The sequence below is a fragment of the Musa acuminata genome, chromosome BXJ1-9 (genome assembly GCF_036884655.1).
Source record: "Musa acuminata AAA Group cultivar baxijiao chromosome BXJ1-9, Cavendish_Baxijiao_AAA, whole genome shotgun sequence".
NCBI classification, from domain to species: domain Eukaryota; kingdom Viridiplantae; phylum Streptophyta; class Magnoliopsida; order Zingiberales; family Musaceae; genus Musa; species Musa acuminata.
Genome location: NC_088335.1, coordinates 3,298,810 through 3,321,550, shown reverse-complemented (window position 1 = coordinate 3,321,550; position 22,741 = coordinate 3,298,810). Strand labels below are relative to the sequence as shown.

At 41.1% G+C, this 22,741-nt stretch overlaps 4 protein-coding genes across 9 annotated transcripts; 3 read left to right on the top strand and 1 right to left on the bottom strand.

The window, feature by feature from the left end:
- The first annotated feature begins 455 nt into the window (after positions 1–455).
- LOC103996991 (probable ADP-ribosylation factor GTPase-activating protein AGD14) lies at positions 456–8,745 on the top strand. Its single transcript, XM_009418087.3, has 13 exons — positions 456–919; positions 1,016–1,077; positions 2,720–2,807; positions 2,882–2,943; positions 3,024–3,120; positions 3,250–3,693; positions 3,847–4,359; positions 4,490–4,630; positions 4,712–4,822; positions 6,126–6,209; positions 7,754–7,883; positions 7,954–7,999; positions 8,074–8,745. The coding sequence occupies exons 1-13, from the start codon at positions 824–826 to the stop codon at positions 8,126–8,128; spliced, it is 1,929 nt and encodes a 642-aa protein (XP_009416362.2). The 5' UTR covers positions 456–823; the 3' UTR covers positions 8,129–8,745.
- A 1,669-nt stretch (positions 8,746–10,414) lies between these two features.
- LOC135592518 (pentatricopeptide repeat-containing protein At3g03580-like) lies at positions 10,415–14,837 on the bottom strand. 2 transcript variants are annotated; one of them, XM_065082015.1, is made up of 3 exons: positions 11,199–14,837; positions 10,870–11,113; positions 10,415–10,791 (listed from the first exon to the last, which is right to left on the bottom strand). In XM_065082015.1, the coding sequence occupies exon 1, from the start codon at positions 14,744–14,746 to the stop codon at positions 12,020–12,022; it is 2,727 nt and encodes a 908-aa protein (XP_064938087.1). In that variant the 5' UTR covers positions 14,747–14,837; the 3' UTR covers positions 10,415–10,791; positions 10,870–11,113; positions 11,199–12,019. The 2 variants fall into 2 exon arrangements, with proteins under 2 accessions (XP_064938087.1, XP_064938086.1); XM_065082014.1 differs by having other exon boundaries at positions 10,870–14,837.
- Positions 14,838–15,005: 168 nt separating this feature from the next.
- LOC135581911 (probable complex I intermediate-associated protein 30) lies at positions 15,006–19,150 on the top strand. 2 transcript variants are annotated; one of them, XM_065082012.1, is made up of 7 exons: positions 15,006–15,316; positions 16,634–16,747; positions 17,538–17,594; positions 17,871–17,962; positions 18,357–18,437; positions 18,561–18,659; positions 18,778–19,150. In XM_065082012.1, exons 1-7 carry the CDS (start codon positions 15,010–15,012, stop codon positions 18,961–18,963), a joined length of 936 nt encoding a protein of 311 aa, XP_064938084.1. In that variant the 5' UTR covers positions 15,006–15,009; the 3' UTR covers positions 18,964–19,150. The 2 variants fall into 2 exon arrangements, with proteins under 2 accessions (XP_064938084.1, XP_064938085.1); XM_065082013.1 differs by having other exon boundaries at positions 15,143–15,306.
- A 965-nt stretch (positions 19,151–20,115) lies between these two features.
- Positions 20,116–22,378, top strand: LOC135581909 (E3 ubiquitin-protein ligase SIRP1-like). 4 transcript variants are annotated; one of them, XM_065082009.1, is made up of 3 exons: positions 20,117–20,326; positions 20,505–20,641; positions 21,061–22,378. In XM_065082009.1, the coding sequence occupies exon 3, from the start codon at positions 21,100–21,102 to the stop codon at positions 22,153–22,155; it is 1,056 nt and encodes a 351-aa protein (XP_064938081.1). In that variant the 5' UTR covers positions 20,117–20,326; positions 20,505–20,641; positions 21,061–21,099; the 3' UTR covers positions 22,156–22,378. The 4 variants fall into 4 exon arrangements, with proteins under 4 accessions (XP_064938082.1, XP_064938081.1, XP_064938083.1 ...); XM_065082011.1 differs by lacking the exon at positions 20,117–20,326 and adding an exon at positions 20,775–20,988 and having other exon boundaries at positions 20,350–20,641; XM_065082010.1 differs by lacking the exon at positions 20,505–20,641 and having other exon boundaries at positions 20,116–20,326.
- Positions 22,379–22,741: the final 363 nt, after the last annotated feature.

Below are 22,741 nucleotides of genomic sequence, written 5' to 3'. Positions count from 1 at the left end.
CCATAAATATTGTTTTGATGAATGATCAAATGAGTGAAATTAATAATTCGGACCAAGTGAATCATATAACTTATCAATCAACATGAATTAATCGATTTTTTGCCCCTCGTTCAAAAAAAAAAAAAATTCAAAGAAACCCAAAAACTAGTTAGTAGAAATTATTCAAGGTAAATTATTTAATAAAATTCTAAAATAAATGTTTTTTAATATATTTTTAGTAAATCGGCAGTGTGACTGATTGACGTTGACCGACCGGTCCCGATAAGACGAACCGAAGTTTGACCCCATGGATGACCGGTTCGTAACCGAGCTTGCCACCGGACCACCCATTCACCGCAAGAGTCACGACTCTAAGACTACAGTCCCCGAGTGGAAAACCCTTCCTTTCATCCCATGACGAACACCGAGACACGATTTAACAGACACCCCTTAGTCACTATTTAAAACCTTTCGTGTCTATCATTCCAACCCACCGGTTTCCACCCTCTCCCTTTCCCTTTCCCTGTTACTATCACATAACCCCCTTCCCATCAACCTCTTCTTCTTCTTCTTCTTCTTCTCGGCGATCGCCCATATCTCATCCCTACCTCTCACTCGCCCGGCTCGACCTTCCCCCTCGGCCAATCTTGATGGCACTCTCCCTCCCCCTTCTTCCTTCTAAGTCTTGCAGTTCACAAAACCCTAGATTTGGCCCCAAGGTTGTGTAATTTGGTGTCGTTTTCTAACCGAAGGCGTCTGACGTCCGATCGGGTGGATAGTGATCGTGATACGCGAGAAGGTGGTGGGCCGCGGAGTCGCCGGTTAGCTGTGGAATTCGGAGAGGATGAGTAGCAAGAAGGAGGACGAAAGGAATGAGAAGGTCATTAGGGGTCTCCTGAAGCTTCCCCCCAACAGGAAGTGCATCAACTGCAACAGCCTGGTTGGAATCCTCTCAGAGGCTTTCTTTGTTTCGGTAGATCTCTAGGATCAGTTTGTTTACGGTCTGATTTCTTTTTTGTACGCGTTGCTGGCGCAGGGTCCACAGTATGTTTGCATCAATTTTTGGACTTTCATCTGCGTGACTTGCAGTGGAATACAGTGAGTGATCGATTGATTTACTTTAGCATGTGATACTACCAGTTTCTTGCATTATGTTGTTGTTTTCTAGTAACCAACTTAATGAGCTTGTGTTTTGCTACTGGAATTTGGATTTATTTAACTTTTAAGTCATATTTGTACACTCAAATCGTTACTTATTGGACGGCTGAAACTTAGAAAAAGTTGGTACGATCACTAGAAAAAGTAAGTTGACCAGTGGACTAAATTATTGCTTTGCCTCACAGCCATAAATTCTTAGTAGTTTCCTTCTACTTTGTGGAATACCTTTTGGGTAGAAGAAACTTTTTACAAAAAAAGATGATGTTCTAGTGGATTCTTAGGAGGATTTTGGTATGATTTTGCATTTTTCATCCGGATGCCCTAAAAGTGATCATACTTGTCTTTACATCTTCTTAGAGATTTTTGACTATTCCATGGGTATACTTATGATTGGACTGGACTGGATTTTTAGCACTAGCAGGTAGGATCACTGGTTTTAGCAGAGTCATTCACACTGATACCAGATACCGGATTTTTCACAGTAATATCGAGTAATGGGTATTAGGAAGTGGTAGGACACTAGTGGGGCTTACTATTTGTTTGGGTGTTCCCCAGGTCAAACAGCAAAACACAGGTAGCGAAAGTTATGATGGAAAAAGTGAAGATGGTCTTTGGACTTTTGCTATGTGCCTAGATGTAGCACTAGGGGATCAAAGTAGAGAATATCTGAGGGAAAGCAAGGAAAAAAAATGCTGAATAAAGATTGCCAGACTAACTTTCTTTATCTAAATATTTACATGCAAGAACTTTTCCACATGTATCTAGACTATTCCAGTCAACACTTATATTTATCCATTTTTCAAATTTAACAAGTGGATTTAACTGAGAATATGAAAATGTCAACAACCTTTTAGTTAAATATCACATTTGCTGTTCACATACTGTTGCAGTATTGTAGCATGAACAATACCCAAATTATATCAATGGAATCAACTTCTGTAAAGATTCTAAATATCCACTCGGTATCTGAGTTGGTATAGAAATCAACTTCTGTTGAGTTTTGAGGAACATCTTAGGTTCATTGTCTAGTGGTTTCAGGTTGTTGAGCAATTCCAAGTGGCATCCTAAAAGAAAATGATTCTCAATGCGTATGCTTGATATCTTTTAGTAATCTGAAACTGGAACTAAACATGATTACAAAATATAGACTCAAAATTGACTTCAGCATCGTCAAGAATTATTGGACTTGTCCCACATCAGCATCGTCTTAGATCCCATAGTCATGACGTCTTAATGCACAGGGCTATCCAGTGTACATGAGTAACTGGCACTGAAGGATCTTATCATGTTTGCACATTTAGAAGAACTATGGATCTCCTGAGCAGTGAATATTTCTTATAATCTCACATTCGTCGTGTGAGATTCTTGATGAGAGTTGTGTTGGACATTCTTAGACATTAATTACTGGAGATATATAAATTGGCTTATCTGTGCCTTTATTGTTGGCGTGACGATATTGGTTGTACTGTAGTTGGAGCTTCTTGTATGATTGATATGTTGTGAACTTAATATTGTTGAGACCCTGTGTGTTCTGTCATTTTCCTTTCTGGCTTTTGATGGATGATTTTTGTTTGTCATACAGTCGTGAGTTTACTCACCGTGTGAAATCGATATCTATGGCTAAATTTACTTCTCAAGAAGTTGAGGCTTTACAAAGAGGAGGCAATCAGGTATTACAAGAAATTCACCAATTTATCACAATCAGACTACACAAATTTTTTATCATACAAAAATTTCTATGCAGCGTGCCAGAGAGACCTTTTTGAGGGATTGGGACATGGAAAGAATGAGGTTGCCTGATAGCAGGTAAATGACTAAACCTTTATTGCTACATTCTCGTGTTTCATGCCCTTGATATTTTGTGGCCATGTGGATACAAATTACAGCAACCTTGACAAGCTGAGGGAATTTATCAAAGCTGTTTATGTGGATAAGAAATATGCTAGTGGGAAATCCTCTGACAAGCCACCTAGAGACATGCAGGTAATCTCCAAACATGATATTTGCTTTTGAAATCTAAATATGATTCTTATAATATTTTTCTTTTAGCAGTTCTTTAGTTCCATTGGTATTGTATTCACTTTTTGTCTTTGCACTCTGGAATCTGGATAGAGCCACAAGAACCATGAAGATCACAGGAGAGCCAGTTCTTATCATTCCTTTTCACAGAGCCCACCTTATGAAGATCAATATGAAGAAAGATATACTGGTAAAAAGCCTGGATTTCTATCAAGAAAACCTGGTTCAGATCGTGGCCTTTATGAAGGCAAGATTTCTAGCTTCTTGTACAGTCCAGGTCACCAAGGAAAGCAGTCATATGAGGACAGATCAGCTAACGAGACTCCTAATTCAAGGAATTCAGATTACTCAGTTGCTAGTGGAGGAGATTCATCTAAATTTGATAGCCAGTCACCAAATTTTCAGGACACTGGTTATAGCAGTCCTCCTTTACGGCAAGTAAGAGATATCTTAATTGAAGATACACAGCCCCCGGTGTTGACAACATATCCTGATGCAAATTTCAAAAAGAATTTAAATGGGCTCCCACGTCCACAGGTGATTTATATATGAGTTATTTGCCAATCAGTCTTGACTTATTTCTTTGGTGAAGCAACTAGAACTGAGCGATGAATATTTTAACTAATTTCTTTGGTGAAGCAACTAAATTTGATTGATGAATATATAACTAATTTCTTCTTCTTTGTGCAGAGGACTGCATCATCAAGTAGCTTTGGATCCTTCGACAGCAATTCTGCATCTTTGACACCATCTAGCTCAAGTAACATAATTGATCTTGTTCTTGAGCCAGAGAATTCATCTCCAGCCAAGCATCCAGAGATATCTGCTGCTCCCTTTTTGTTGCAAACCTCTTCCTCCACACTTGCAAGGAGTCAGGATTCTTTTAGTCTACCAATTATGCAACAACCAATACCTTATTCATCTTCGTTTACAGATGTGTTTGCTGTTAACCATCAATCTTCATCTACCATACCTTCAGAAGAAAAATTGACCATACCATTATCTGATAGTGTAGGGTGGGCCACATTTGACTTACCTTATCAGGCAAACAATGCCTCTGAACTAAGCAAGGACCCTGCTTCTATGGTTTCTCAGGCAAACAAGCAACCAGTTCTACAAAATGCTACTGATGACCTTTTCTTATCTTTTGCTGACCAGCATAATGAAATTGCATCTTTGTCAGATCCAAAGGACAGTTCTCAGGTGAGGACCATATTAGTGATATGAAACTATATTCCTATATGATTACTTGGCAGGTCAATGATGTTTTAGAGGTTCCACTTGCAATGCCTCATCTATGATTCTTAGTTAGATCTGTGTATTTTGTTTGCAGGCTTGGGATACTTTTGGTTTTTCTGATGGAAATTCTCAACCAGCATCATATGAGAAACTATCACAGATCAGTGAAGCACAAGTTCTGGTGCATAACTATCCTGCATCACGTGTCCTATATGCAAATTTACAAGATCAAGAGGTGCTTTTTCAATTAGGATGTTGCATACAATTTTCTTGTGCTCATCAGCATTATATGCTTATTATTTTGAAACATTCGAAGGTACCTGTTGAGGATGGTTCGCAAAATTTGAGTACAGATGAATTTTCTGCTCTCAGTGCACCATTTGATGACCTATCTGGATCTTCATTTTCCTCAGTTCTACATCTGAAGGTTATATCTTTTCAAGTTTGTGCCCTTTATAATTATCTTGAATGCTCTTTAAAGTAGTTTTTTTTGCAGTCAAAATGGACTTAGCAGAGTTGACACATAAAGTATAAATCCATATTCCAGTTCATCACCATTCATGTTGTCAGGAAGAGAACCTTGAGTGAGCAATCCTTGTATTGACATAGACACTTCATACATCAGTCACCTAAATGATTTATTGTCCACAAAAGATTTAGAGAGACTAGACTAGGCCTTCTAAGTCTTCTTATTGACAAAGAACTTCCTTACCTTGCTACCAGTTTTTTTATCTCAATCTGCTTCCCTACCTGCTTCTTGAATTGTTGGTCACTCCTCCATTCTTGTGATTCAGCCCTTGTTCCCTGTATCTTTTCCTTTTTCACACCTTCTGCATATGAGTATAGCTCCCCCAACTACATTGAAGGTAGTGTTTGCCACCTAAGCGACCTTATCTCTTTCACTGTTGGCTGCTCTAGCCTTGGTCAGATGCACTGCAACTGCATCCCTTGCCAGGAGCCAAATTTAATGAATTTTCTTTATTATAGTGCTTAATTAAAGGTCGTCTGATGGCTACTCTGGTGGTTTAGATGATGAGAGAGATAGAGTATGACATTAATGAATATGAATTGCTGGATTTTGTGATCAGGTTTTGAGCTGTCTATTTTATATGCCGAAGATTATTACCTCTTAAAGTGATGGAATTTGATAAGGATGATGGATAGTTGTTGATTTTTTTTTTTTTAAATAATGGCTTTGTAAGGACAAAATGAACTAGCAAAAATATTGTGGACAAATCTTTTCTTACTTGTGGTTGCTTTCAAGTCGTTTTTTGCAAATTTCTAACTGTATCTACTGTATATTATCATGAATCCATCTAAATATACAATTGCCCCTTTTTTGTCCTATATTTTCTCTTGACCTTACACAATCCTTCAGAACCCCAAACTATAGACTGTGCTCTGTTTGAACCGCAAAGCACTTGAGACCAATAGATTAATCACAACGAGCAAATAAAGCTTTTGGGGATGGGTTGCATCATTTTTCGGAATCCTGTTTCTTTTTACCTTTTTTCCCTCTTTTTCTCCCATTCTACACCCACTTTTTTTGAGCCCTTAGCATGTTGTCTTTTGACAGGTTGTTTGGTTGCTATCTCTCCAGCAATTGGCTCCACTAGGAAATAGATTATGGCTGTACTGTTGAGCCTTGAGTTCACTTTTGTTTTACTTTTTCACATGAACATGTGTGTGTGTGTGTGTATCTAACAAGGTGATATATTTGTTCGTTACAGGGGGGTAACGGGAACACTCTGGAACGAAAATCTACAAATCCATTTGATCTCCCATTTGATTCGGATCTAGATGCAAATGATTTGGTATGTAGCAATCACAAATTATCATGAAAATTATGTGATAATTCTTGTTGTGAGCTAGTCTGGTGGAATGATTATAATTTATTTCTCATTTGAATAAATTTTATTAGTTTATATGGCTATTTTGCAAATAGCATAAGTTATCACATGACAATATCTTTAATATTTTAGGTTAATTTCCTAGATTGTTCAAGGAGAAGGAAAAGGAAGCAAATGAGGAAAAATGGAACAAATCAAATTTAATTTTAATTGAAGATCTCATTTTTAATAGGAAGTTTCATCTTTGTAAAAGATCTATCAATCATATATATGATTAAAAAGGAAGATACTCTTCAAATCAAATCTTCAAATTTATTTTTGAAAAAAAAAAACAAAGAATACATGATTAATTTGACTTGATGTAATTTTATTTTATTTTTTGCACTTGGGAAGTCTATAAAAAGGAATTGCGAATGGTATAAAATCACATTTGAATTTCCAATTGCAAATGGTATATATATGATGTGCAGAGGTGTGATATATTCATCCTCTGATTTGCACTTTGAGCCATAGTATGTTTGGTAATTATTCTTTTGTTTGTTCTGTTATCTTTTTCTAGTATTATATTTTTCGTTTCTATATTTTCAAATTACAAAGAATGCACTTTCTCTATTTGTTATGAACTTGGCCTACATCATAGACCTTTTGTTGTTTTGTTAAAACCTTTAAGAGCTCGTTTTGGTCGGGAAAGTTTGAATCAGAGATGTTTAGTTGGAAGAAAATTCTTCCAGCAAGACAAAAAAAAAGAAAGAAAAGAGAACTGTTTGGCAACCAGTTGAATACTTTCCATAGTCTATCGTAGTTGAAATCAGCAAAAATATAAGCCAGCAGTCTTCTTTTTCATTGGTAATTAATAGCTATTATCAAATATTATATGTGGATTACAGCATCTTTATATTAGTATTGTAATATGTAACAAGCTTTTGATGTTGTAACAGAAAGATGGTAGTTGTCTTTCGATCAATAGTTTACTTCAGTTGTTTTAGCTTATGCACTAAAATCTTTCATACTGTACTATATTATTTGAATATTGGTCAACTAATGTTGATGGGCCAGTAGCTTGTTGGTACGACTGGGTCTTCATTCGAATAAAAAAAAAAAATTGTCTTTGGGGCTCCTTATCGAAATTTAAAAACATGGTCTTCACTATTTAAAACCACATGGAATGCAACTCATTCACCAAAAAATGATCTTTAGGCGATTTCAATTAAGAATCTGAACAATTAATCCTGATCTAGAGCCATGCCTCTGAATATGAAACTTCAATCTTACTGATAGGCTGAATCCAAACTTCATGTGCAACTCATTCACCAAAAAATGATCTTTAGGTCATTTCAATTAAGAATCTGAACAATTAATCCCAATCTAGAGCCATGCTTCTGAATATGAAACTTCAATGTTACTGATAGGCTGGATACTAGTTTTAGTGCATATAGTAGAAAGGAAAAACTAATTTTGTCTAATTACCGACCATGTAATTCCTTGCTTAAAAGTGTGTTCCTTTGTAGTTTCCGGACATGAGCTCATTGCAGTCTGCCCTGCCAAATCCACTTTTGCCTGCAAATCTACTTGGTGGATTGCCTCAAACATGGTTTTCACCGAATTCAGTTGCAGCATTTGTACCACCGGTCTCTCAAGGTAGGCATTCAGTGAATTCATGGAGGAGTCTATATCATTTTGTTAAAAGCGCTTGTTTCTTCCATTTCAGGAAGCCTAGCGTACAATGCAGGACAAGTGCCAAGCTCTCAGTTGCGGTAGGTTGTGGTGAATTCCTTTGTCATGCATTTGTGCACTCTTTATGTGTTCTCAATGTTGTTGGTTTTACCAGGGATGTAACTTCACAAGGCCCTGTTGCATCTATTGGCGGGAACCCTTTTGCTTAGAGAATTGCAGTCAGTTTGTGGGATTTGAGACTGTTTAATGCCATTGCATCGTGGCCATCTTTAAGGCACATATGCTGATGTTCTTTCCTGTGAACCTTTGTGCCACAACCAAATCTGGAGGTCAGAGAACGAATGCAACGACTGAATGCAGTATGTTTCATTGTTCAGCTCTGGCTTTATGATTTCTTAGGCCGAGACAGGTAAATCTTGTTGGACTTAAGGTGACAGTGGCTCGTGTACATGTTCTTATCTGTTCAACCAATATGGTTGTCAAGGTCGGCTGGTACTATTTCATTCAAGTGATGGCATCTTGTTGGCTTGTTTCTGTTTTGGGCCTCAGATATATCGGAGCTGTGGTTAACCCGGAACAGAGGAACTTGAGTGTCGTAGATGCTTCAATCTAGTTTGCTGCAACTAGTCCATTTTTACCACATCGATATGCTTAGGTCTTGTTGTGCCAGAAAGAGTTTATCATCGACTCTTTATTATCTTTTATTTCTTTGATGGACTCAGCTGTAATATCGATCTCTCTTCATTGTCGTACAAAACGGGGTGTGCTTGGTTAAACATTGTGACAGTTAATATCTTTGAATTTTGTGTGGCGCACTTGTCCATGAGATCAATCTCTTGTTAAAGATTGTGCATCACGTTTTACTTTGTCGGGATCAGAGGCACTGTTAGGCTACTGCCTGGACGTGGCACTCACCGTCAATCATCAAATCGTTCGACGGCTCTTGCACGGCATCCAGAGTTATCCAGCATGGGTCCTTCTCACCTCGTCATTTAATTAATTGATTTAGACAGGCTGACGCAGGAAGCCAGTTCTAGATGTGAGAAATCAGATGGGAACTCGATGTTGATGGATGACCGGTCGGACACATCCGAACCACCGCCTGGAGTCAAGTCGTCGTGGGCTTGGGCTTGGGCTTGGGCTGGAGCTCCAACGTACGCTTAGCGTGTGCCGTCCACGAAATGGTCGTGGTGATTGATTGTCCGACAAGCCGTGAATACGCCTTCAAATTTATCATCATGCCTCATTTTGCCGCTACCGCATTTGATTATCTTTGTTTGGCGCACTCTTCTTGAAAAAAATTCATCCACTTAATATAGACGACATCATTTTTCTTTTATTTTTTTTTATTTTTATAATTTTTAATAATATTAAGCATTATTATTTATGATCGCCACTGACAGCAATCGCTGAAGATTCAAATGACGAACGCCGCCAAAGTCCACCCATCAAATGGACGGCTCGGTTTGGCGGGCCCTCCGCATCCGACCGGCCCACGTCCCCTCTCCGCCGGCCGCCGCCGCCGCAGACCGCCGCTGCAGTCCCTGCAGCTGGCCCTCCCAGACCCAGTCCTAGTCCTCGATCCTCGCCCTGGCCCTGGCCCCCGCCCTGCAGCCGCCCGCGCGAGACGCCGCGTTGGCCCCGATGGCGGCTGCCCCGCGGTCGGCGGAGAGAGCGAGGTCGTAGTGGCGGCGGCGGACGGGATCGGAGAGCACCTCGTAGGCCTCGCGCGCCCGAATGAAGCTCTCCGCGTATCGGCGCTCGTTCCCCGCGACGCGGCACGCGTCCGGGTGCCACCGCCGCGCCTCCCTCCGGTACGCCGCCTTGATCTCCTCCTGCCCCGCCGTCTCCGCCACCGACAACAGCTCGTACATGGTGGCCGTCTGCATGGCCGCCGCCAACACACGGGGCCGGGCACTCGGCGTCGGGACCAAGGAGGGCCTGCACATGGGATAAGAGAGAGAAAGCATGCTGGCTTTGGCTCTCCCTTGTCGTAGAGAAAGAAGCGCGAGGCTGATGGGGTATTTATACCGGATAGGGAGGGAGTCCAAAACGAGAAGATGGCACCGTAAGCCACTGGCACGAACAGAGAAGTCTATTGAGAGAGAGAGAGAGAGAGGGGGACAAGGTGCGTCTGTATCATGCAACGTGTAAGCTTCTCGAAGCACCATCTGCACTATAGAAGACATCACGCAGTGTCACGTCAGTGCCTCACCGTGGTACGTGATGGTAAGTAGCTTACGTTTTCGTGGTGGCGACTGTTTCTTGAGCTTTTTCGGTATGGAGACGAGCTCTTAATCCTTGAGGATGCTCGTCGATGAGATTTGGGATAAGTAAAATAATAGATGTATGAGTTAGATGTCTCCGACGAGTAAAAAGTTGTTGAGGGGTGTCGATCATGACATGACATGACATGACATGAGTAGACTTGGAATATGTTATGTCGGCGTTAGCTCAACATTTAATCGAATACCTCATCAATCCAACACATTAGATGAGTGATTCACGTGATTGACACGATGGTCTCGATCACGATTCGATTAACCCATCACATCTTAGTAATGCTCAATATGAAATCGTTCTCACATAGTAACTCTCTACTTTAATTCCTCCGATTGTTATCAAAATTAGTAGATCTGCACGTGTGAGAATTAGGAGTTTTTAAAGAATATTTTTACCTCTCAAATCCTCTTTTCCTTATTTCCTATGAGCACTCATAAAATATTCAAATCTATTGATGTTGCTATTTCCTGGTGGGTGCTCTCCATCTCTTCCCACTCCTCCATTTGATGACTCTTCACATGGCTGCTTGAATTTGGAAGACTCGGTTGTCATATATGCTCACATTCATTTGCGCTGTTCAAATTCTGATCTGTAGCCAGATAAAATTAAATGTTTCATGAACATAATAAAACGTTAGCAAATCTTATTCAGGGAGTTGTCGATATACCTTTTTCTTGGTGAAGGTGACAAGGAAGCTCTTCTGATACACTCAATGCAGTTTCATGGTTGTGCACAAGATGGTGTTAAGCTTAATCAGCATCCAAGAATATGGCTCGAGAGGCAGATGCTCTTCAGTTCTGAGAGTGATGAATGAGTTCATCGGATTCTCAATTCTGGTCCATGGTCACAATGGCAAATCACATGAGGGCAGAATAAGCTGCAACAGGAGGGGGACATGGTTGAATCTGAACCTGTTTGAATGAACAAAATTGCATAAAAATCATGTGCCTGATCAGATTAATAATGTTTTAGACAATATTAGTATGTCCTTCATACTTTGGCTGCCGAATGACTCCCTGTTCAAAAAATGAGGGAGGCTTCTATGTTGGTCCTTTGGATACCTCACTTGCCTATGGCTTTTCTTGATCCTGTTGCAGAACCCTCTCATTACTTCTTCCTGAGCTGTGTGGATTTCTAAATCGTTGGTGCTGCAGCACGATTGCAGAATAAGTCCTTTTCTTCTTTCCTGGACTTACTGATCTGTCCAAAATTTTGGTGCAACTCGGATAGCTTGGCCCTCAGTCACGGTGCAACTATTATTGCCAGGAAGCGACTTGAGGAACACTCATTCTTCTAAACCAGTCTGGAAATGAGATCATTCAGCATCAACAACTAGGTCTTTGCTAAAGTCTCATCTTTGAACAAATCTGTATTCAACCTCCACTGTGCTAGTGTGCTTGGCTTGGCAGCTAAAGAATATGGCTTGTAGAAAGCTGTCAAAGCAGGCCCTGAATGTACAGCCTCCTGAAGCTTTATCTTGGCACAGCTCAGTGCAAAAAGAAATTGCTGAACATTTGGTCTGATGTAATTGTGCAGCCTATTTCAACTGATTAATTTGCATGTCATTCTCCCGTACATTTTATCTCCAACTGTGACTGGTACCGTCTTCCTACTGATCAAGACAGCAAGTCCTTGCATTGAAATTATGACACAAAGTGATAACCACCAGTACCTGAGTTCTTTGTCCTGATTCCTTCTGCTCTCTCAGATTTTTTCTCATGGCAGAATGGATTTTGGTGATCCTGTTGCAGACCAGTGCAAGCATGAATCGAACTTGAAGCATTCCGTGAACTTTTAACCTGAAAAAAGTAAAGAGATCACCAAAAATCACCACAACTACAAAAACCATCCTTGAACAGGTGGAAACGATTAGAATCTCTAATTAAAATCTCTCTTGCAACGATTTTTGTTATATACTTAATTGCAGTATGGCAATCGCCACATGCACGGAGGTTCTTCATTATCAGCAAAGGTGTGCCTGGCTTTGTATTCAACAGCCCAAAAGCTATAGCAAGCCTCTCACTATGTGTGCATAGCATATGTTTCTTATCATCTTCCTCTACATCCTGGAGAACAAATTTTCTATCGGGAACATATCCTTCCTTGGCCATTAATCCAGTAAGTACTTCTAAAAACTTATACACTTCTTCTGATTGTTCAACCAATTGTTCCCCGGTCCCAAACACATAAACCTTGTTTTTAACTTCTATCCAGCTGAATCCTGGATCTTTCTTCATCGTTTTTGCTTCCATGGATTTTCGTATCTTAACAACCATGTCCCACTTCCCGATTGCTGCATAAAGATTTGATGCTAAAACATGACAGCCAGTGTTCTCTGTGTCGAAGGCCATAATTCGTTCACAGACACGCTCAGCGATCAGAGTTTCATTGAAGATTCGACAGGCACTAAGTAAAGCTCCCCATATGCTAATGTCCGGTTGCACTGGCATTGCTTCAATGAAAATTTCTGCTTCTTCTAACTTTCCAGATCGGCCTAGAAGGTCAACCATACAAGCATAATGTTCCAAACTGGGGATGATCTTGTATTCCTGCTCCATCCTCTTGAAATACATCTTGCCTTCATCGACTAAACCAGAATGGCTACATGCATATATAATAGCTAGAAAAGCTACATGATCTGGCATAACACCCATTTTCTCCATCCTCATGAAAACTCTCAAGGCCTTATCACCTTGACCATACATACCATAGGCAAATATTAGAGAAGTCCAAGTAACAATGTCTTTGATGTTCATATGTTCAAAGACACAAACAGCATGGTCTAATCTGCCACACTTGGAGTACATCTCAATCAGAGCATTGCAAATCGCCGCATCACATTCCAAATTAAGTTTGAGTATGCAGCCATGGATCTCTTTGCCTAGTCGTTTTGCTGCCACGTACGAGCAAGCAGGCAAGATGCCCAAAATTGTTGCCTTGTCAAGCCTTTGCCCCTGGACCTTCATTTCACTTATAAGTTCAAATCCTAAACTGCAATTTCCACTATGGACACAACCAGATATAATGGTATTCCAACTTACTCTGTCATGTACCTCCATCCTCTGAAATTCTTCCAGTGCATCTTCTAGACTACCACACTTCGAGTACATGTCAAGAAGAGCATTTCCAACAAACAAATTTGAGTCCAACCCTCTTTTAATTGCATTACAGTGTAGACCTCTACCATGGACTGGCTGCTGTAACTCAGTGCACATAGATAGGAGTCTTACAATAGTAACAAAGTCAGGTTGCACATCAAACTGTTTCATTGACTTAAAAAGCTCTATACCTTTACTAAAGAGCCCCCTCCTAACATAACTATTTATTAAGGAGTTCCATGTAAAAGAGTCCCTGACATCCATTTGATCAAATAAATTACGCACCATGATCAAACTTCCACATTTCCCATACATAGCCAAAAGAATGTTCAATGCTGTGATATCACATTCATAACCATTCCGCATGATGTACCCATGAACTGAACAGCCCAATTGTAAGTCCCCCATTTCACAGCAAGCATGAAGAATAACAGTGAGAGTCACAAGATCCGGTTTAGATCCAGTCATCATCTTCCGAAACATCTGAAGTGCATCTTTAAAATCACCGACTTGGTAGTACCCATCGATGATAGTATTCCACGAGACCACATCCCTCCCGACTAACATATCAAAAACCCTCCTAGCATCAACCAAATTCTCAAATCTACAATACATGGCAATAAGGCCATTGCCAACTAGTCTGTCCTCCTCAATTCCAACCTTGTATACAAGCCCATGGACCATTTGCCCCTCTTGAATGGCACCTAGACCTCCGAAAGCTGGTAAAACACTCTCCACTGTAAAACAGTCAGGAACAAAGCCGTCCATTCGGATTGCTCCATAGACCTCAACAGCTTTCTCCCATTCTCCATTCGCACTGTACCCCGAGATCAAGCTATTCCATGAAACAATATCCCTACGAGCCATTCCATCGAACACGTCACGAGCGTCAACCAACGAACCCACTCTCGAGTACATTCCGATTAAAGCATTGCCGATGTATAAATCCGACATGAGACCCAACTCGACAACGTGCTGATGAACTTCGCGAGAGATTCTGAGATCGCCCAAACCAGCGCAAGCCGAGATGACCGAAGGCAAAGTGAAGGCGTCAGGCCGTAGCTTCGTCTTCCGCATATCTTCGTAGCAATCCAGAGCCTCGGCGAACATGCCATTGCGGGCGCGCGCCCTGATAATCGAGTTCCACAAGAAGACGTTGTGCTTGGAGCGGGGGGTCGAGAGGAAGACGGAGAGGGATGCGGCCGGGTTCCGGAGGTCGGAGTACGCGGCGATGAGCTTTCCGGCGAAGAATGGGGACCGAGCAAGGCCAGAGGTGATGCAAAAAGAGTGAATTTGGGGGAGATGGCGAGGGGATCTGAGAAAGGAGAGGGCTTCGGAGATGGAGGAGGGAAGGGTCGGGGGAGCAAGGGTGGAGGAAGCAAAGGATTTGGGGGTATTGGGTAAGTGAGAAGACGTATGATTCCACTGCAGGCGGGGGAGCAGCATCGTCCGCGGCCGCAGGCGAAGCAGATCCAGCTTTATGGGACGGGGAGAAGGAGGAAGCTGGCATGAGAGAGTCGCTATGGAGGCTGTCCTCGGTGATGGAGGAGCTAAATATATAGTACACGGGAGAGACACGTGGCGTTAAATTGTTGCAAAATAGTCCCTCCAATGTTTTCCTGTAACAGAATAATTCCTTTGAAACTTCTTATTTATGAAAAAGCCCCTCAAATATCTTAATTTGTAATTATTCGCGCAGGTTTAATCCGATGGAAGTTGAACACCACGAAGAGGTGACGTCACCCCTGACAACTTTTGGGGGTGATACGGTCCTGCCAATAACAGAACCCTTCGTGACAGCCGTAAGTATCGGACGGTCAGAAGCGCCACACTCGAAGCGGTGGAATCATCGTAGCCGTTTGATCGATAACCTTCAAGAAACCGTCTTCGCCGCCCCCGTCTTCCTCCGCCGCCTCACGGTCGCTGATCCGACTTCTGTCTCGGCATCGGATCCATGTCCAGGTTTCGAGCTCTCCTGCAAGCGTCGGTCGCCGCTACGAAGCGAGGTATCTCATGGTACTGATCATTGATGTCGTCTGCTTTAGATCGATTCCTGTTTGGCTTCTTCAAATCTTGGTTGGTTCTTGGTTCTGTTTTGCTCTTCGGATCTTTCGAATTTTCGTCACTTGCTCTACGTGGTGTCGAACTGGGAGTAGGGTTTTTGGAGGACCAAGATTCTGAATTGACGTAGACGAAGCGTTCTTTGTCAGATTTTTCCGTGTCGAAACGTCGGATGCATCTCTGATCGAAGAGGATTGTGTTAATCTTGGCAGAAGGTTCATCTCTTGGAATCCTTTCACATAATTTTGTGACTATAACTTAAACCCTATCTTTTACCCCTTCTGGAGAACCCTGATTTCCACATTTCATTTATGCCAAAAATATAGGTTCTTGATCCATCGAGAAGTTCAAAATATTCAATCTCGTGGTTTGCATTAGGGGTTTCAGATCATTCCACGACTGATACAGTCGCGGAAACTTGTGGTCTATTCATCCACCTTTTCCTTAATTAGATGCCTTCTCAAGGATAAATCCCATAGGCCAAGCTGGTCCTCATCCCAAACAAATTATAAGAGAATGGCTGACAGAAATTTTGTAGCAATTGAGTGTTATATCGTTGCTTGTTTGATTACTTTTTATATGTTATTATTTCATCTATCACTGCATTGAAAGATTAATATCAAGTTACTATAGATTCATGTAAAAGCAAATTGAGCACATGGAGATGCAGTTTTGATTGTCCTTCCTTTCAAATTTTCTTAAGGTATATGATTAGTGGATGAGTCTAGTAGTGGATATTTAGGTGCATGTCTAGTAGAAGTTAGAAGAATGTTTAAAAATGTTTGGAACTTAAAAGTAGCACCGGTAAACAATGAGATGAGTCTAAAAATGTATTTTAAGGTGCATGCCCGTTAGCAGCTAGAAGAACATGTACAAATGTTTGGAACTTAACAGTCGAACTAATAAACGATGAGCCAGTAGAAAAAAAAAAGATATGCATTTCTGTAGAAAATAAACGATGAGCGTTTATTTTGTTTCTAGGTGACATTTGGTTGACCATAAATGACTTTCAAATTATACTTTCCAGAATGGTTGAAATTTTGCTATTAGTTGGAATTTAAAGTCCAGTAGCTAGAGAAATTAGAGGAACTTTTAGAAATCCTACAGATTACTTGGATCCTTTTTAAAAATCTTTTTCATGGAAATTTAAGAGAAATGATGAAAAGAAACTTTACCTTCTTCCAAACTCTTTAACGGGGCATATTGGAAAAAGGAATTCAGTGTAAGGAAATTTGCTTTAAGTTTGTTTGTCTTTCTTATGATAATTCGCAGCCTTGGCGTGGAATGTAGAAGATCTGATGCTACCAAGTGAAAGATTTGTGTTCAACTTCAATTCAAAGGAGGAGTTGAATAGATGGCACCTGTACTCTGATTCAGAATATGGAGGTTGTATTACTTCTTGAATTTGTTCTAACTTACTGAACTTCCTTGTGTTATTATTGTTTTGATGAGTTCATTGCTAATTGTTGTTATCTTGTAAAAATGTAAAGTTTAGCCTGTCAATATATACCATTCATTAGTAGAATCTTGGTTAGTTATGGTAACATGTGACAAAGCAGTATTGTCACTTATATAGTATATGGATAGCCAACTTATGTGAATCCAGAACTTGTACATAACTATTTTTCTCCTGAAGCATGCTCCTCTGATGTTGTCAATTACAATATGTGGATCAATGATTTTGTGCAACAGACCATTGTATCATTTAAAATGCCACAAAAAATAAGGACTTAAATTATTAATGAATTTTACCATGATGTGTTTTTGGTTTTAATTCAATAATGATTACTAATAATTTGCTTTAAATGGTTGCTGACATGCAATAATTTTTTTCCTTCTGAACTAAAAACTATAGTAGGCATAAGTTGTCTGTGAGAGTGATCATATGTTATTTAAGTCAAAGATAATTACTTAACTGCATAATTTTAATGGTCACAAGGATTAACAATGGACTGGTGATCTTTGACATGATGCTCAAGCTTGGTGCATATATAACTGTTTTCTGCATAGTGGATGTATATGGATCAATGAGAGCCAACATATTTTTCATTCATCTATCAACATGTGGCAAAAATGAAGGAATCATGTATGCTTTAATTTCATTTTGGAAGTTAGGTTTTTTAATTTCTTTTGTCAATTGGACTTTCTAGTGAGATTTACAGATGCAATCTTGCAGGTTTGTCATCAGCCTCATTGGAAATCACTGGTGCCGATAGTGGTCATGAACTAAGTGGTATGCTAATGTATTTTTCTCACTTGCTCTATCTTTCAATGTAGTGGTCATGAATCATCTTGGTTAAATTTCTGAAGCTCTGCACAAGAAAATCAGTCTTGATATTATGTTGTTATGTGTATTGTTATTTTAAATTGTTTCTGAAACATTGTGGTTTAATTTTTCATTGAAAAAAAAAAAGATTTTGGCAAAAGATCATCTGCATGCCTTTTTGTCTTTCAAGTGAGACTGCTGACACTTTATGCTGCTACAACACCTATGTTGCTTCTGTGAAAGGTTTATTCTCCGGCAATCTTTCCTTAGATGTAGCTGAAGGTTCCACATGGAGAATGAATCGCAGTGGTTTCTGTGGGATGCGATCAAAGAAGGTAACCTATATTAATATTTTCAAAATGCAACTATTGCTGTCATTATTGGATGCTAGTGAAAATTTGGTGTCATTCCTGGTGTCCATCCTAATGGAGAACTCTCATCATTTACCTTGGTCCAAATCATGTTTGGAACTGATCTATGATCTCCTTTGACATGAACAATGGGTTTGACACTGATGATTAACCGCCCTTTCTTTTTCATTGCACTATTTAACTTTGTGCGCACCTCCTGTCATGTCAGCTCAGTCTCATATGTTTTCATTTACATATCAAGGGAATTAGTTTTACTTGATTGATGTTTTAATCAAACCTGTTACGATGCTTTCTTATAATTTAAAGAATTTTGGCATGGTTGCTAATGCTAGTGCCATCGCATATACTTTGGATACAGTTTAATGGCTTTATTGACTTGGATTCATACGATACAATAGCCATGCGACTTAGGGGGGATGGAAGGTGCTACATATCTACCGTAAGCTTCTACACTGGAGTTGCAAGAATATGACCATAATTCTCTTATTTGACTTTCATCATAGGGTTCTTCAATTTCAATTGAATACATACTGAACTTGTGTGGCAATTGTTGCTTATGCAGATATACACCGAGAACTGGATAAATTCACCGGGACAGCAGGAAGACAACTCATGGCAAGCTTTTGTTTTTGTTCCCAAGGATCAATGGCATATTGCAAAGGCAAGTTTTCTTCTGCCATTGTTGTTAGTTATGGTAATATTGATCAAACATTACAGCTTGATTGCAGTATATGCGAGCTTGCAAAATTACGCCATTTTGTCTTGCACTTCTTTGTCAGATCCCTCTAGATCGATATTTACCAACATGGAAAGGCAATGTGATCAGCACAAAGGTGGAGATGAATCCATCACGCATCCTGGCCATGTCTCTTTCTGTCAATGCGGAAGGTGGCATTCCGGGTGCTAAATCCGGACCTGGAGATTTCAGACTTGAAATTGATTGGATCAAAGCATTGAGAACATAGTGTTCTATCTACAACCCAGTTTCTTGAGCAAGTATTTATCCTCGGGGGTGCTAGTCGCATGTCCCCTTTGAAATTTTTTCCTAGCATAAATTGCAGTCACTTGTACACCTGTATACTGTATACATCATTATTGAATGTTTCACTTTTTCTCCTGAAGCTCAACATGGCATCTTACCTGTTTCTTTTCTTTCTTGTACCTTCGTGGAAAGTTGCATCTGGTTTAAGCTTTATGGTTGAGCTGTTGTGGGTCAGATTTGCTTGTTAATACAGATGTTTTATTCCCCTTAAAGCAGCGAAGCTACATATCTGCATCTTGAGGAAATGTGAAGCCTGGATGGTATGTTCTTCACCGTTGGTGGGCCCAGAGTTTGATGCAATGAATGGATAGGTAACCTGTGACTCGGTTGGCTGGATTTGTGTGGCCCCATGAGATCACAAAAATTAGATTCTTGCTGGTACTTGCTCTTGTGCAACAAATTCTTGTATCGTATATTCATCATCAATAAATAGAGGAGCAAAATTTGGTTCAATGTGTTGTTGGCATTTCTATCAAAATCTCTGAACTATATGTATCATATAATGCCATTTAATTGCTTGATTTTTCGATAACTTTCAGGGAAATGGGCCATCCCAACTCACACACCACCAAAACCATGTGGTGCAGGGCTCCATACCTCGAGCACTCAGGCAAGCTTCTCATCTCCTCTTCAGATTCAACTTGGTCTTTCGTGTTTGTTTCTCCGCAACCACTTCTTTGGTGGAGCATCAGACCTGTCGCTGGATGAGTGATGGTTCGTAGTTCCTCTTGGCGTATCACAATCCTACTTTTACCTGATCTGATTTGGTGTCAGATTTCAATCCTTTTGCTCTCCCATTCTTTCCATGCTTTCATTGGACTCGAAATCTTTTGCTAACCTGCTTCCAGAGCATTAAAACCTCATGTTTTTGTGTGCTTCTATGCTTTGATAGAGATACAAATCACAGACTATGTGAATCTTTCTGACACATGATTCACTGTGACCATTTCAGAAGTTTGAACTTTGAACTCGAAGTCCTATTAAATAAACTTGGCTATTCCAAAGAGAGAGAGAGAGAGAGAGAGAGAGAGCACCCAACCAATCACTGCTTTAAAAAGCAAAACAGAAGAATGCAAAATTAGGGAGAAACAGCATTCACACTTCAAATTTGAAGGCCACCAGCACAGGCGATAAAAGAAATAAAGGAACAGCCTTTCTTCCTTATTGTTAGACGGAAACAAAGGGAGGAGGGTCGTCGCCTTTGTTCCTTCGCTGATCTCCATCCTCTCCTCCCTCCCCCAACCCCTCTCCCCCCCAAACACCAATACCCATCCAATCTCGCTCAGGTAATTAATTGCTTTCCCATTAGGAATCCGATTTGTATGCGTCTGGCGAAAAGATTACACGGTCAAATACATGCAGTTGCGTGTCTATTTCTTCTTCCGCTGAATCGTTGTGTGCCCTTCTGGATTCTTCTGCTGCCAACCCTTCTGCCGTATTAAAATGCAATCTTTACCTGTATAGAGCTCCGATTCACCTTCGGGATCCAATTCTTCTCCAAGATTTCTGAGAAAAAGTTGATTTTGGCTGGTATTTTTCCGTCGTGGGGATTTTGTTCTTGGAATCGTTGGGGGCACAAAGAGGGAGCCCGATTTTGGCCGGTAAATCTCGTTTCGTCCCTGTTCCGTTCTTGATTGTTTAGATAATGCGATTCGAATTGAGATCGCCGTAGTGGAAAACCCTGGATTCGATTTTCATGTTCAGAAAAGGGACCTAATTTGTTCTTTCCCTCAGATTTCTGTTTGATATGTTCGTCTTCTTGTTGTGGGAGAGATTGTAGATCGTTGCCGTCCCAAATGATATATCCTTTTCTTCATGGGAAAAAGCCGCTCCTTTTCTTTATCATCGATCTTTTCTTTGGAGAAAAGATGTCATTTTTGTTCGAGTTTCGTGTCATAGATGGCAAGAATATGGCTGCGTTTGTTGCTTGAGGTCCTATAGAATTGAGGTGTTCCCAAACATTGCTTCTCTTGATGTGTGTGTCTCCTGATGTTCATTGATTTCTTTAACGTGACTACAGAAACTCGAGAAGAAGGGTGAAAGATAGAAGGAAGGAGCGATGGAGGCATCTCGGGTTGCTAGATATTGGTGCCACTTGTGCTCCAGAATGGTGAATCCGGTCATGGAAGAGGAGATCAAATGCCCAGTCTGTGACAGTGGATTCGTGGAAGAGATGAATGGGGAAGGAGAGGAAGTAGACGCAACTGCCGATCTGGAATTCAGCAGAGACCTCTCCCTCTGGGCTCCGATCTTGCTCGGGATGCTCAGTGGCTCCTTGCGACGCCGAAGGCTCCGCCGGGAAGAGGAGGAGGAAGAGGAGGAGGAGGAGGAGAACGCGGAGCAGGACCGCGATCTGGAAACGATTCTGCGACGGCGGCGGCGGACCACAGCCATCCTTCAGTTGCTCCAAGCCCTCGGGGAGGGCAGCAGAACGGAGTCCGATGGTGGTGATGAGAGCGAGAGGGACAGGGCGCACATGGTGCTCATCAACCTCCTCAACAGCGCCATGGAAGGATCTTTAGGTGCAAACCAGTCCCGAGGACAAAGCTCGAGCGACGGCCGCGCCGGTGTCCCGTTAGGAGATTACTTTCTGGGACCAGGATTGGATCTTTTGTTGCAGCACTTGGCGGAGAACGATCCGAATTGCTACGGAACACCACCGGCTGGGAAAGCAGCAGTGGAGGCAATGCCCACTGTGAAGATTGAGGAGAGCATGAGCTGTTCGATCTGCTTGGAGGAGCTCGAAGCCGGCGCAGAGGCCAGGGAGATGCCCTGCAAACATAAATTCCATGGTGGGTGCATATTGCCATGGCTCGAGCTCCACAGTTCGTGCCCCGTTTGCAGGTTTCAGCTGGCAACAGATGAATCCAAGGTCTCAAATGTCAGTGCCAGTGCAGGTGCCGGTGTCAGTGCAGGTGCCACCAGGGTGGAAGCTCATGGTCAGAGTGGTAGTAGTAGTGATGGAGGGAGTGAGAGAGGATTCCGGTTACCAGTTCCTTGGCCTTTAACTGGGTTGTTCTCCTTGTTGGGGTCTCACCGCACCGGCAACTCCTCGTCCCAGCCATCATCCTCATCATCCTCGACTGGAAGTAGCTCTCCGACTGATGCAAACTGACGGTGGTGTTGTTTCAGTGCTTGAGCTCGATCTCCTCCTCCTGCTGCCGCCGCCGCCTTGTGCCAGTTCGTTGTACATACTGTTTCATTTACCGTGATGGATTGTGGAAGAATAATTCCTTTCCTTTTGTTCTTCAATTTCTTCGAGTTTGATCCCATCTTGATGTTTTCACCTGTTCAGTATATGCAATATGTGGCTGCAACAATCGGAAGGTTTCCATCTATTTGTCAGCTATCCAGAATCCATACTGAAGGATACAATGATAGGATTACAATATATTACATGTTACTCAGTACGAACATTAAAGCAGGTTTCATAAACTCATTAATTCAACAGTAATCTGAATGTTCCCTCCCCTGCATGTTATCAAACTTAATGAAGAAGCATCACAATTGCTTCCAGACAGATTCAATGGATCACATCACCACGCTAAAACTCTGCTGCCTTTAACAAGCTCCAATTAATTTAGTCAGAGTTAAAGTTTACCAGAATGAAGCAGGAATCAGCTGTAAACATCATCTCAGATCGAAAGCCTAAGTTGCAAAAAAAGGCACAACTCAGAATCTTCATTAAACAGCAGTAGTAA